The sequence below is a fragment of the Balearica regulorum genome, chromosome 1, assembly GCF_011004875.1.
Source record: "Balearica regulorum gibbericeps isolate bBalReg1 chromosome 1, bBalReg1.pri, whole genome shotgun sequence".
Taxonomy (NCBI): Eukaryota; Metazoa; Chordata; class Aves; order Gruiformes; family Gruidae; genus Balearica; species Balearica regulorum.
The window spans coordinates 92,434,728-92,450,424 of record NC_046184.1 but is presented as its reverse complement, the minus strand read 5'-3'; the positions used below and the strand labels follow the sequence as shown (position 1 = coordinate 92,450,424).

The window sequence follows — 15,697 nt, the reverse complement described above, 5'->3', positions numbered from 1 at the left end:
GCTTTGCTGCACAGTTGTACTGAAGGGCACAAAATAGTATCACTAGACCTCTGCATGTATTCCTGTCACTGAAATCAGTGCTTCTCACTTGTCCCAGAGAAGCACGAGGCTAGAGAAATTACATATTTACCTTTCCTTAGAGAATGACACTCCCAAGCTAAAATAGCCTCTTTCTTCTCTTACTCACATTTTTAAATGTGGGTCAATGTGTTCCTGTTGCGCACTGCTCCTACTGAAATAAGCAGAAAGCAGTGAGATCTACTCTCTTCATCTTACTCCATCCCTGAGTGTTGGAAGACTGGATGAAGAAGGATGAGAGAAAGGAAACTCCACAGCAGTGTGCTTCCTCATGCGAATATAGCACTGTATCACCAGGGATACAGTTCCTCTCCATCCTTGTTGTTTGTATTAGAACGAACCAACCCATTTACAGCAAAAGTTTTCAGAGGAAAATACGCCTTTTGGACAAATACATATATATTCACCTTGAATACAAATTTACTAATTTCTTTTAAAAAAATTAAGAAGTTCCCTTTACATGTAAAAAGTGATATTTTCAGTGCAATCTGTGTTTAAAAAAAATCCTTATTTTAACATGTTAAATCTCATTTTACTTTAGATTGATAAGCCAGTATTTAACACTGGGAAACATAAGAAAGAAAAACAGAAGTGACTTTACCATGGATGGAGAGAAAGGGACATGTTTCAAAGAAACTTGTGTGCTTGTATGTCCACACTGCAATTTCTAGCTTGAAAACTGTTTTCCCCATCATGATCTTTTAAAAATTTGTGGTATTTTTTAACCCATTCTATGTTAGACTGTAAGATCACCGTAAGAATCTTATCCTGCACACATATTCAAAACATTGACCTACTAGGATAACGTCATCCACTTCAGCCCGGATAACTGGCCCAAGGATGCCAAGGTGTTCTTTATATTCGTCTTCATCCTCAAGAGTCGTAAAGGTACTGTCTGTATACCTTTGGAAAATCACCTTATATGTGGTGCCATCTTTACAGGTTTTGTCATTCATCATTGTACTGAAAGGAAATCCCCAATTGAAAACACATACAGTGAATCGGAAATAATAGCTTTGATGAAATCTGAGAAGTCATACAGCAGGGGCTTTTTAGAATATAAAGAGAATACACACACAAATAAATGCCAGATGATTCTGAAAATCATAACTTGCAATGTCTAAGCAATTCTAGTTCTACAGTTGTATATGAGGTCCTTCAAAGATTTGGTCAGCTATCACTGAAAAACTCCAACTAGTCTCTGAAAACCCACCTGAACTCTGTGTGTGTGTTTGTTTGTTTTACCATTAGCCTTAATAATCTGAATCAGAGCTTAGCTCAGAGTTAGTGAGCCTACTACATATAACCTATTGTTGCACAGATGTAACGTTTCTGAAAAGCTAACAGAAAAACATTTTACATTTCATTATATCTGCACTTTGCAACACAGAGCTGGTAAGAAAAAAATAAGCTTTTAGGCATTCAAATCATTCTTTAGATCTTAAATAGAAGCACTAAATGCTATTATTCTGATAAAACAATTATCATTTCTCATAAACCTTGCCTCATTATCATTCTAACGAAAATAGAAACTTAACCAAAGTCATCTAGTAGGAAGAAAGGGCTGGTTTTCAGCTCTTCACACTGAGACGGTATATGCCATGGGCTCTGTTAATCTCACTGGAACTGTGCACCTCACACCAGCTAAGGATGAGCCCGCAGATCTATATAGAGCTCTGAGCATAAGGATTTCTTTATTTTGCAAATATGCAAAGAAACTGTCTTGTGGTTTCTGCCATTGTTGCAAGTACAGACTTAGATGAGGCAGGAGTAAACCTGGAGGATACTGAAAAAGTGGGGGGAAAAATACCATCAATAAAATGTAAATTCAATTTGAGAACTTAGGGTTCTGCAACTGAAATGTTGGAAATTACGTTGCAGCACATTAAAGATGCTCTTAAATTTATCAGCATGTGAATCAACATTCTGCTAGTACGTAGCAGGACGGTGTGCAAAATGAAAGCAAATGATTTAGCCAAACCTTTTTTTATATCCTACATAGCTCCAGCAGACCTCTTTAGCTGCAATATAGTATCTCCTCTCATTCCCTTTGCTACGCAGATAATGTTCAGCAATATTGTCTGGGTTGCGTTGTTCATTGATATTCACTTTTGGGTCCGTCATGTAAGGGTCATCAAAGCTCACATAATGGTATTCATATTCACCACCTGATGTTTCCTCTCTGTAAAATCCTTCCGTGACATATTCGTAGTCCCCATTTTCTTGGGGAAGCCCAATCATGATCGATGGTTTAAGCTGGCGTGGGGTGAGCGTATAATTTAGCGACTCTCCGTGACTGGCTCTGCTCAGATCCACTGTACGGTTGGCGTCACTGGGCGCCCCTGTGGTGTTAGTGCAACACGGGGCTGTCGTGTGGTTGGTCTCACCCGAGAACAATGTACGGCCAAATCCTGCCATAGAATTGGGGGGTGCTTTACTCCTTGGGCTCAGCAAATGGGTCATTTTTGGATATTCCTTTTTCTTCCTTCGGATCTTGATGAAGGTTCCAGATGTACTCAAAGTATCATTCTTGTTCCCCTCCTTTCCTTTCAGAGTTGGGTGCACGTGGCTCCCCTTCTGGTTTTCTCTCATTACACGTGAGAACCCTTGGTACTTCTTCATATGTTTCTTATTTATGAATGCTGTACCATTTCTGCCACGATGATTTAACTTGCCACGAACAGATTTATCTAAGTTTGCCTCTAATCCCAGACTCTCCTTTGCAGACACCAAATTCCATTCCTCGTTTGTCATTTTAGATGAGTATTTCTCAGACCTGGGCAATGATGCTTCTAGTAAGTTCTTCACTAGTGCAGGGCTGGAATTGGGGCTTATATTGCCTAACGTATGATCTAAAGAAAAAACGTCTGCTTGTTTATCTTTGGATAGCTTGGGTTCAGAAAGGCTGGATGCATTAGACCCATCTCCTCCAGTTAGGTCCAAAGCAAATGTCAAGTTACCCACACGCGTGGCATTTTCCATCTTGGTTTCCTCCTCTTCTAGTTCATCATCATAATCAGTTGGAAGCTGGCCAGTTCCCACCATGGCTATATCAGATGTGTTCTCCGCATGATGCGTAGAATGAGGTGCACTTGTGTTGTCAGGAAGTGAGACATTTTTATTTCGTACATGATTGAGAAGGGCATTCATCTTTTGGACGGAGTAAAACTTAATGGCCAATGAGTTTCGCCTTTTCCTTTTACTGTTAATGTCGTAAGTTCCTCTTCCTGGGCTTTCCTCTTGATGCTGTTCTGAAAAAAGTTTACTGTCCTTTCCATCAGTTGGAAGCTCTTCTGCAACATTCATTTGGCCTTCCCCGTTGCTCAGCAAGTGTTCATCTGCAGACATGTTACTGTGATCTATTTCATAAGTGCTTTGGCTTCTATTCTCAAATACCAAGTCAGCCTTTCCATCACTCGTGTGAGCTAAAAATAAGTCCTCTTCTGCTGTGACTGATGTGTGATGTGACCGGAATGTTTCAACCTTGACTGGGGGAAGAGGAGTGATATGAGTTTCTAAGAACTTATTATAGGCGTTTGTGGATTCACTACTATTTATAGCTGTCAGACCTGAGCCAGCCACCACCTTGGAACTCGCAGCATCAGTGCCTTCATACTGTTCCCAGGCCAGTGCTGTAAGGTTTTGTTTTTCTTCATCACCTGTTGCTTTCCTTGAGCTTCGGATGGAGTAAAAAGAAGCCAGGTAATCCTGATAATCCAAATCCTCCTTATGTCCATCATCTTCTTGCACATCTTCTTCAACTGAGGTGGAAACAGCCTTTTTATCAGTCTTGGTGTAAGAAAAATCCACAACATCAAACATGTAATCCTCCTCAGAGTCACATTTGGCATCTCTGAATCTCAGCCTCATGCCATAACTCATCTCTGGGGTTCCCCAGGATGCTAAAAGCCAAGTACCTGCAATTGAAATAAAAGGCTTTTTCTAACATGCAGTAGTTACGAGTGGACATTGCCTATTGTGTAAGTGGTCAGGGCAAGTTGCTGGGTTTGTTTCTACAGCACCTGCTAAAGCAGAGTGCTAATCCTTATCTGGGATTTCCATACACTCTCATTGCAATGAAAAATAATTAGTAAGTGTAAATAAATAATAGCGCATATAAATAAATACATCTAACAGCCAGAGCTCTTCTCCACAGATTAAGCTGTACCTGGGATCTGAGTCCAAAAATAACCCCTGAAAGAGATGGATATGAAAAAGAAAGAAACAATATAAAGGATCCTATGTTTAGATCTGGATCTAAGATTAGGATCTTTTGAGATAAAGTTTTAATTGTGTCCTGTCCTTAGTGTTGTATGCATTGCCACGCAGATAGAGCATTCTGAACAGAACAAATACGTTCTGAGGCAATGTTGACAAATATCTGACATACACAGTATTTCAAAAGCTTTTGAATACATAAAGGATGATCCTTAAAGGAATAATTTGAATTTCCAATCTGGACACAGAACATTAAGCTGCCAATCTGAGGCATCTTAGATTAAGTTAAAGGTTTTAATAATTCCCCCAAAACCTAGTCAGAAGGTAAGTTCTCTATTTGAAACTAGGATCTGCAGAGAACAAAATACAAGCTGTTTCCCTAAACAGCATCAAATCAAGTTATTTGCTTGTTAGAGCTTGCTTTTAGAACTAGCAGAAATGACAGAATAGACAGAATTAACAGATCTTGCAAAAAACAGCCTTTTTTATTGAAAAGGTCACATACAATTTTTCTGTATTTATCTGAATTTGAAGTGACCTGCATAGCTTTCCTTATTTCTAACAAGAGCAAATTTACAAAAGAAAACATGCCCTAGATGGAAAGAATAGATGACATACCAAAAATCAAACAAAAGTACAACTTCATTACTGGGGAGGTTTCCACAAAATCTGACGGAGTTTTAATGATTCCCTTGTCTTGAGCAATAAAAAAACCCCAACCTTAACATGCAATACATTTTTAGCTTATAAGGCCTTGATGCTGTGTGATCATTGAAAACAAGCTTTGAGGACATAAAGAATTCATTAAATTGATAAAAGAAACAAAAAACATTGGTGTTTTCAATAGAATATCTAAACCTTGTGGGATTTTAAGATGATCACTAAACACTTACAGCCTTCAATGAGGAAGAATCTCTGCCCTTTTACAGGTAATTCCATAAGTGTGGACCACATGGGTTCTACCGTCACCTTTTTAAGACATGGTATTAATCCTAGTTAGACATTGAGATGTATACTGATGGACAAGTGATCCAATTCAGTCAGGCAGACTTTACTGCTGCTAAATGACCACAAGCCTAAAGTGACATGTAGCCACTTTGTCCGATAATGACTAGCATAATTTGACAGTCTTGGCCCATTTTAGCTAACTCAGGATGGACAAGTATGTGGCAAAATTGGGAATCATCCAGTGGAGTTGATACTGGATTGTTTCCAAGGACAGTCTTAGAATTGCCTTAAAATGATCACTACTAACCCCAACAGTAATTGTGAAGTCAAAAAACCCAACAAAAATCCACCACCTCCCCCCCCCCCACCCAAAAATGTCTCAGTATAGCATACAATTGTGCTATGCGCTAAGTCTGCATAGCCAACAAAACTCCATAGATGTCAGCTGCACTGGGGAATGGTTCAACATTTTGCAGCACTCTGTTTATCTGAAAAGTTTTCTTTCCTATTTAGGTTAGTCCTTATAGACTGGAGATTGAAAAAAGTCTTAGAAGAGCCATCAAACACTATAGTTTTACCACATACCAACATTGTCCATTTCCACTGTGACCGATTCTCCACTCATTGGGAAAAGGTTTAACACATCTTCGTATTTCCCTTGATACAGGAACGAGTGCCCAGAAAGGCGAACAGAGACAATCTCATCATGAGTGCCAACACTGGAGAAGTGCCACTGAACCACGCTATCTTGGCAAAATCCAAGGATTTCACTACTGTCAGCCACATAGCCATTTATTGCTAAAAGGAAAACAAAATAAAAGTGGTCTCAATATTTTCAGAGCAAGACTTATAAAACCTCCTGTTCTTTGATGTCAGGCCACTGAGCTGGACTCACATTTGCACCTGGAAAGACTGACACAGGGCTGAAACCACAATAGCCTTGATGGTGACTCCAGCTCTGGAAATAGCATCTCAAAGGCAGCAGGGTGCTGCGTCAAAGTTAAATAACCCTTGCCTTTGCTTCAGGGTCCAGAGCCAGCCTGGTCCCTGAAAAATATTGCATATTTCTGTACAGTGCTACCTGGCATGGCTAGAAGCTCACTGACTCTCTAGAGAATTTCCTGATTGCACTACAACTGAGAAAAAGCAATCACTGAATGCTCAGGTTCACATAAGCTTTCATAATATTCAGCTTGATATCCCACTCACTGTGCATGATGTTCGAGTTATAGAACTTGGGATCATCCCTTTTAAGACTGGCAGGGTTGCTGCAGTAGTCCCTGATGTTATCCTCTATGTACCAGCTCTTATTTTCATCGAACACAGCAAACATTGCCTGCTGCTCACCATCTGCCTTTTTCTGAAAGACAATCAACACAGCAGTTACATTTTATGAGCAGAAACATGCATTAAGGACTCAATCCTACTATTTTTTTACTTACTATGAAAGCAATATAAGCTTCACCAGAGTTGTGGTAAGCGTGATCCAAGGGCTAAGTGAAAGGGAGTAGGGGGTCAAGACTTGAAGGTAACAGTCCTACCACTGCAACCAACCTGTGGTGGAGCACTGAACAAGCCACTAGCGCTGCTGGTACACAGATGGTATACGACTGGTCTCTCTGTAAAAGGACCAGCCTCCTGGTTTCACCTGAGCACAAGTTTTTGACATTTTTTTTCTCCCAGGTGATGCCCTAGTCTTTGCCAAGCAAGATTTCAATGGATGGCAGAGAACCACTCTCACAGAACTCTCACGCTATTGGGTTGCTCTGGATTCAGTTATGCCCAAGATTGCCATTTCTGTTACAGAAACGGACCAGCTCAGATCCAAACGTCTTTCGAGTATGAAGGTATAATAGCAGCAGGGAAGTTTCTTACTAAGTCTAGAAATAGACTTTCAAGTCAGGTTGACTCTTGTCAAGAGATGCTGCTCTTGCTAAGAAAATCAGAATATAATTCATTTCCTGCTGTGGACAGTTAGAGGACTGCTTCTTCAAGTCATTTCTTCAGGACCCTATTGGTTTAATTGCTCAACAGTTCTCTAAGGAGATCAAACCAAATTCACTGTAGATCAAATAATATTATTTGATCAAAATCTATCTCTAAGAGGTTGCCAAACATGTTACCTGCACACCCTTCTGCGTCAATGCTTCACTTTTACAAATCAGAAGTGGGCCAATCAGTCCAGAGGCTATATCTCTCTCAATATCTACAGCACTATGATACAGCCTTGTAATACACTGTGCATCCTGTGCAGTGGGTTGGTCTGTTTTAGCAATTTTCCATTCGTAAGTGTATGTCTTCCCTGGTTCAATTCCTCTACTCTGGGTGTCATTGCCTAAGGAAAAATAAAGAACAGTAATGATATAAACTTGGAGTCAGATCTTTATAGAACATCAGGCTGCAACTGGTGCAGTTATAGCATTTCAAGCTACCTCTGAGATAACAAGTCAAGCATGAACTTTTATCTCTCTCTAAAATCACAAACAAGAACAGAAAACTAAGACACCGAAAAAGGGCATTTGTCTACGCTTTTCAGATAACAACTCGGTTTCTCTATAACGCAACACAACAGGTCAGCAGAGACAGAGCACAGAATTGAGGTCTCCCAGTCATGCACATTCCTAGCCACAGCATCTCCTTCAAAGCAAAGAAACCCTCCATAACAGTTAGTGCTTTGCAAAATATAATTCACAAATTTCTTACCTCTGGGATCCAGAGGATAATCAGCTCCTTCTGCATTTTTTGAAAGCGTCACTCCATGGAAGTAAATGCTATAGGGTCGACTGGCCTTATTTTTGAATACAATCTATATTGATAGGCAAATTAAAAAAATGAATTTAGTATTCAGCAAATCCTTGTCTGAATACATAACAAAGTTTCAACTACAGTAGAATTTGTGTGGTTTCAGCCTGGGAAGTGCTGGAAAGTCAAAGGGATATCTTAAACCTTGTCTGATAATATAAACCCACAGTCTAAATGCTACTGGTACCCTGCTGCTGGACTTTGTAGAGCCCGTTGGGTGAAGTTCAGCTTCTTACACCTGGTTCCTGGAAATTCTAAAACGAACGCTTGTGCTTCGAGGTACGAGGCACACACTACCTCAGGAAATATGAAGTTATGGACTAAAGTTATTAAGAACCTTCAGTGTGGGAGAAAACAAATTTAAACAGATTTTAAAACAAGCTTTGTCCCAGATTCCAAGACCCAAAGGGGATATGGGAGGAAAAGGCAAAATGGCCTGCCTATTATGTTGGGGGAAAAAAAAAAAAAAAGTGTGCTAAACTCAGAGTCACAGAGTCATGGTGGCAATTAAAGGTCATGAAACTTTGTGATGCATCATTAAGTGACAACAGGAAGACAAGCAGACGTGACAGCAGTATAAGCTTGTAATGCAAATGCTTTGTAGTTTCATTTCATAACTCCATGAAAGAACATTTAACTATGAAAACTGAGTTCTATTGTCTAAAACAGCCAGAAAAAAAACACTTAAGGAATGAGGGGCTCATGAAGTTTGGCCACACATCTAAATCCCCTCAGAAGTCCACCTGGGTCTAGCTTTTTTCCATTTTGGACCCATGTCAACATATAAATATATTTTAGAAAGAGTGTGAATGAAGTGAGTTTATGTTATAAAATAAAGCACAATCATGAAAACTATAGAGGGAATGCTGAAAAATTTAAGTGAGGCACTGTCATTTGTGATCATACCTTTTAATAGGGCCAATATTTATAATATTAGCTGTATTTTTTGACAAAAAGGCAAACTAGTTCTTTTGTATCTCTGCCCAACAGAAACTTATGCTATAGTATAAATAATTTCTGAATTTATGTTACTTACTTTGACTTTGTCATTGAGTTGAGCTCTGATAATAGGGCCCAAGATTCCAGTTTCCTTGGGACGAGGATTTTCCAGACGTTTAGTGAAGCTGGCATCGGTATACTGCCTAAAAATAGCCTTTTTATACTTTTTACCTATGAGATTTGAGAAGTTGTCCAAGTGCTGTGCTTTATAGTGTCTTAAAGGAAAAAAGAAAATGATCAATAAAACTTGAATAGTGACATCTATTAGAATACAGAATTAGTACTCAAGCAACTGGTAGAAACCTCATTGCTTGAAAAAAAAATCCAAACCCTAAACTAACCTAATGTTCTTCACCCCAAATTCTAATCTATATTAGTAAGAAGCAGCTTGGAACATTATTTGTGGTTTAGTATCATATATGACCAATTAGTGTCAGAGTTTACATTTAATTTAATAGAGCATACATGCAAGAAAGAAACAATCTGAAGTATCAGCTACATTTTCAAGATAAGATATCAGAAATCTTCTCCTTTTACACAAGCATAGTTGAGCATAGAAAAAAAATAAACAATTTGCTTTCAGTAGCAAAGACTCTAGGAGAGACAGGAGCAGATAGTCTTAATCCCAGTCAAGCACCATACAACAAGTAGTGTTTACACTCAGGTTTAAAAACATTAGAATTGTTAATGCTGAGAGCAAAACTAGGATAAATGCTGGGAAGTAACACAGAGTAACATGTTTGTCCTGGTCACTTGCGCTTCAGAAAAGGTTACCAAACAGGTATAAACTCTGTAATTTTGAACAAAGGAGGAAAAATCAGAACACTGAGGTGGTTAAATAATGCCATGGTAACTGGCAAGGAAGATATAGAAGTTTGCTCCATGCAGCCCAAGAGCAAGTAAGAAGGGAAGCAAATCATACCAAAGAAGGAGGAATACTTAAAAGGTTATGTGAACACTATATTCTAAGGAGATATGTGAAACTCTAACCCCATACAGGGTAAGAAATTTGTCGTCTTCTACTTACAATCTTAAAGGTTCTTATGAACATGAGCTTGTAAACTCGCCAGTATTCTAGCAGTGGGGAACTGATAGATTGCAAATTTAACCTTACAGTGCACTGGTAGCACTGTGTACTATAACCTCATGTATGTTACAAAGTTCCTTCTATTTACCTTAACTTGAACAAAATAGCCCAATATACATACTTACTTATGATTTTTGCTACATCTACACTGGTACCATGCAAAGGTCATTTATAGACACTTCTTTCTCACATTCCCTAAACACTTCATTGTACTCAACTTTTAAAAACTCACATTGTCCAGAAATATTCCTTCCCTCCCTTTCCCTCCCTCTTAAGGATAGTTTATTTTAGCAGAATTATGTTGAAAAGTGATTTAGAAAATAGGCTTGCATGCTACTTAGAGCGTCTCCCAAGTTATCTTCATATTTTGGGTTTCCAATTACAAGCAAAAAAAAAGGTGTCCACTTTTGGGGTCCTCAGCAAAGTAATTAACACACTAGTGAGAGTCCAGTGGAGTGCCACCACAGTGATTAGGGAGCTAGAGTACATGACATAGAAGCAAAGTCTTGGTTTGTTCAGTTGTGCAAAGACATGGCTAAGGGAGCATCCTATTTTTATATTCAATTATCAAATGGGAGATTACAGAGAAAACAGAACCAGACTCTTAAGAGTTGCATAGTGAAGAGATGAGACACAATGGACACAAGGTGCAGCATGAGAAAGTCTGATTAGATATAAGGAAACACTCTTTCACCGCGAGGTTGCAAAGGTGCCCAGAGAACTTGAGGAGTCCCCATCCTCGAGGACAATGAAAACACAACTGAATGAGGCCCTGTGCAACTGGATCCAACTTTGCCATTGGATCCCCAGAAGTCCTCTCCAACCTGAATTATTCTGTTATTCCATGTTAACATTCCATATTATGTTCAGAAAATATTATTTTACCTATCAAGGCTGTCTGGAATACTTGGGGCATAATCCCAAATAACTTCTTCTGCAGCAATGAAATATTCCCAGCTTTTGACCATAAGACGTTCTCTATAGGAGAGACGACTCTTCTTCACCTCTTTGTCCCCACAGTCTCTTATAGTGAGGTAACCATGCATTCCAGCTAATTGAGAAGAAACAGTACCAAAAATGATTTTCCATTTTATGAACCCTTACCACTTGAACTGCATTTCTCATTTCTTTAGCTAAGGCTGCCAGCAAGCGTTTGTTCATCTGATTGCCATCTTTTCAGGCTTGAAAAGGCTGCATTCATGTAGACTATATATAGGCTGGGAGCCTTCCAAGGAGCTCATATTAATCAAATGGAATACAGAAGGTGTCTCAACTAGCCTTCTTTGAAAATACCAGCTGAACAGACAGAAAGCTATTTTTTTCCCTTGTTTTTTTTAAAACATGTCTTCCAGCTCTTGTAAGCTCATTCTCTAAAATAGAATTCTGATCACTGCTAAGAGGAAGATAACCCACCTTCAAATGATGAACAACAAATATTTTCATCAGATTGAGTGACCCTTAGCTGAAATTGCTCTGTTTCTCAGGAAACAGGTGGTTCCTTACTCATTTTATAATGGTGCTTATCTGAACAGCTCACAGAGATTTAGATGCTGGAGTACTGATTCACTGTTGCTCTGTGATCTGCACACAGCAGTAAAACTGCAGATAAGAACACCTTTTAGTTCACCATGCACTTCTCATTCCAACAGAATGCCCTGTTCTCCAGTGGTTTCTTAGTGAAATGACAACCATCTGAAACACTGTAACTGTACCATTGCAAGAGTAGAAGCCATTTGGGACAAAGAAGAGAAGGGTAACTCTACAGTTGCCTAATAAATAGATGTTTCCTTGCCTTGCATGTGTTTTTGGACAAGAGAAGATATCAGCCACCTTCCTTCCTCACTCACTGTCATGTTTACTGTGGTTGATGCTCCTCCCACTAGGTTAACAGTAGAAACTCGGTGATGTCTTTGCTCCATGGACTGGCCATTGATATGAATGGAGAAAATTTCTGGCTTGGAACTCATTCCTATCAAATGCCAGCTAATGTTGTCATACACACAAGCCTCTAAATCTGAAAGAGAAATGAGAGTGGGGTTCAGAATACAGGCAAATCATGCAAGTTCCATAGGCACACTAGGTCTGAACTGAATCTTCACTCAAAACATTAAAAAAAAAAATCTCCGACTCCTCATTGCAAACACTGATCACGGAAGTTTCAGAAGCTTGTAAACGGAACAGATACCAAAATCCTGTATGACAGTGGAAGGTAGGTATTTGAATCTTACATGCAAGTGACAACCTGACTTATAGTGAGTTGGGGAAGAATGAAGAAAATCAGTAGCCTCTTTTGGAAAGCTGATCTGTCCTTGTTTGGAGAAAAAAGAAGAAAAAAGAGAAAGGAAAAAAAAGGCAAGGATCCAAGCTAAAGAATGAGGTTGTATCTAGTGACAGTAACTACCCTATCCAATATTTGTTTAGAAAACCTCACCTAAGACAGTCTTTTGTATTTGTTCCATGGACTGAGCAGAGATATGAAAGTAGTTCCTTAGGAGAACAAGGGTAAAACTCTGCCAACAGAATAACTCCATTACCATTACCACCTTCCTAGTCTTCCCACTTAATTGTCTAATTTAGTGGTAACTGACTTTCCACTTACAGGAAGTTCTTCACCAAGTATGTTCTATATGCTCTAAACCCAGCAGTTCACTTAACCACACACTCTCTTCCCATCAGCTGAGTAAAAAAATGAGAAATTTCTTAAAGTTAGTAATCCTGTTCTTAAAGCAGAACTCTTCTTAGAAGTAATCTTGTTGTTCTTATCAGCAATATTGCATAACTTCCTTCCAGCAGCAGTTTCTCTTCTAGAATTTAGATGCTCACAGACATGTTCTAAAAAAGGCTGTATCCCATTCCTCCACATTGCTGTTCTCTTGCATAAAAAGCAAAGGTAAGATTGAGTCTTTATCAATATTAATTTCATTTCACATAAGCCTGAACAGTACCTGGTAGTGTTCCATCAGTATAGCCATTAATTGTGTACTTGAGCGATGCCGATCTTTGCCAACTCTTGTTTTCATCAAACACACCAAACATCAGTACATACTCCTTGTCGAAAAGTTTCTGTGATCCATCTTCATTTAGGCTTCCTATGAAGGAGAAACAATAGGTCTTAATTCAAAGCAGAAGGAAAACAGTTTTCACATCAATGTTGTGGAATTAATGAGCTTACTTCACCTATTAGCATGTACTGACTGAGCCTGACCAAGGTCTTAAGAATGCTCACAAAGTTATTTTATTTCTGAAAGTACTTTTGGGTTGGGTAACCACAAGATCAAAAGTCTGTAATATCCCAGAGGGGATTAAAAAACATGCAATGAATTGTCTCAGAAAATTCTGGCAATATGTTGTAGGGATCACCTTAATGAATGGGAGTGCCAAACAGCCTTCTCTCCACAGAATCTCTTTTGAGATTGTGAAGCAAGGAGAAGAATGACAGCAGAGTCACTTGCAGTATGAATACTGCCTTTTCAAGCACTACCCTGAGGTCATCAGCTCCTTTAAAAAGCATAAACCCAACTACTTGGCAAATAATCTTCACCTACAAAAGACTTTGACAAATAACTGCTGAATTGGATCAGTTATAAGAAACCATCTAGTTGAGTGTGTGATACAGGTGTGATTTCTATCAAGTATAATTCATTCTGGATGTGCCACACAGAACTGATGTGATTTTACTGATTCTTTCTGCATATTGCTCACATCAAAAACTTCCATTTGCTACTTTCAATACATAATATAGGACTAAAATAGATGTTCCTCTGGACTGCAAGAACTAAAAAATCCAGGAGCTTGCTGATTATTCTACTTAGGAAGAGACACCGGCAGTGGAAGCAGTTATCTTTAATCCTTTTAATTTATGAAAAGTTACAAAGTCCTGTTTTCCTGCACAAAAGAAGACTCAGATCAACAGAGGAATTTATCTGCTTGTCACGCAGAGAACATTCAGTCAGTGCTTTAACTCAAAAGTCCACTTTTTATAACCTTCCCAGGTTATACCTCCTATGTTGCTCTTAATGTGTCAGCCTGTGGTCAGCAGCCAGCACCCACACAGCTGCTTCAATGCTTCCCCACCCCCAGTAGGATGGGGGAGAGAACAGAAGTGAGAAAACTTGTGGGTCAATAAAGATGGTTCCACAGGTGAAGGAAAGAGGGGAAAAAACCCCAAGCAACATGAAGAAAATCACTCATCTCCCACAGGCAGACTGAAGCCCAGCCAGTCTCTCAGGGACAGCCACCTTGGAAATCAACACCCCTCATTCCCCCACACAGCTGCTTCTTCCTCTACCTCCAGTTTTTATTGCGGAGAGTGATGTTACATGGTAGGAAATATCCTTTTGGCCAATTTTACTTCATCTGTCCAGCTGTGTCCTCTCCCAACCTCTCATCCACCCCCAGCTTACCAGCTGGGGAGATCTGATCAGGAAAAAGAGAAAGCCTTGACACCGTGCAAGCACTGTTCAGCAACAGCTAAAACATGGGTGTATTATCAACACTATTTAGCCACAAATCCAAAACACAACACTGTATCAGCTGTTGTGAAGAAACTTAACTCCACACCAGCCAGACCAAACACACAGGCATGTTGCACACCCACCACTCGCAGTGCCCAAAGAAACTCTCTTCAAAAAATCTTAAAAAATTTGAGGAGTTAGCCGTTTGTCTTTGCTCTAGCTAGAAACATATGTTCAAATTGTCTTGAAGGTAGCAGTCAGATGAATCCATCTCAAACTCACATCCATCTTAAGCCCACAATATATGCATGAATTTTAGAAGCCTGAGAAGGAAGGAAAGCAAATAATTACAAAGCATTTGTCCAGAGTAACTCCACCAGTATGCCATAAAATGCACAGAAGCACAGAAAAAAAACCCTCAAGAAAATCAGGAAAATAAAAAGTCCTAGATAATCACCCACTAATTCTCAAAAAACTTCAGGAGGAACATAATTAATAGTAATGCCGCTCCTTTGAGGTGATATGAGTAGGTGTGTTCTCCAATTAAATGGATATCTATCAGTGAGAAGAGCGCCCGTGTACAGCCCGCACTGAACCAGTTTTATGTTTACTTTCAGGAAAGCTTCAAGGTCCAAGTCCACGCAGTCGACAGTCCATACAAAATGTTTGACTCAAACTGCAGGAAAAGAGGATCAAGCTAAATAACTCACAGAGCTTTCACTAAAAGAGGGATATATAACTTGGAAAAATTTAGGATTTAAGGGACCAGCAAGTAGTTTAAGTAGCTTACACAGTGGTATGCTGTTTCAAACTTCCCTCAAATCAGTGGCATATACCTACCAGTTATTTACAAGTCCTACAAGACACCAGTTCGTATCAGCAGAGATGGAATTCAATGACTCAAACTGCTAAAGTCTCAAGTCCTTGATCGCATGCAAAGCGGTTTTCAAAGACTTATAATCTGTTCGAATTTGGCCATATTTTCAAGTGACTAGCAAAAGACACACTGCTCTGCAATTTCAAACCCTTGTTACATAAGAGAGCGCACTACAGCCTCTTGATCAGACAGCCTTTAAAAGACATGGGTAAAACAATTATCTCCTGCCTTGTT

At 39.3% G+C, this 15,697-nt stretch overlaps 1 protein-coding gene across 1 annotated transcript in view; it reads right to left on the bottom strand.

Moving 5' to 3' along the window:
• The window catches only part of F5 (coagulation factor V), a 35,528-nt gene that overhangs the window by 12,596 nt on the left and 7,235 nt on the right, over positions 1-15,697 (bottom strand). Inside the window, 10 exon segments of the mRNA XM_010307320.2 lie at positions 876-1,041; positions 2,060-3,995; positions 5,830-6,042; positions 6,454-6,604; positions 7,368-7,579; positions 7,948-8,050; positions 9,083-9,260; positions 11,018-11,183; positions 11,925-12,146; positions 13,078-13,221. Of these exon segments, the coding sequence (XP_010305622.2) occupies positions 876-1,041; positions 2,060-3,995; positions 5,830-6,042; positions 6,454-6,604; positions 7,368-7,579; positions 7,948-8,050; positions 9,083-9,260; positions 11,018-11,183; positions 11,925-12,146; positions 13,078-13,221 (3,491 nt within the window).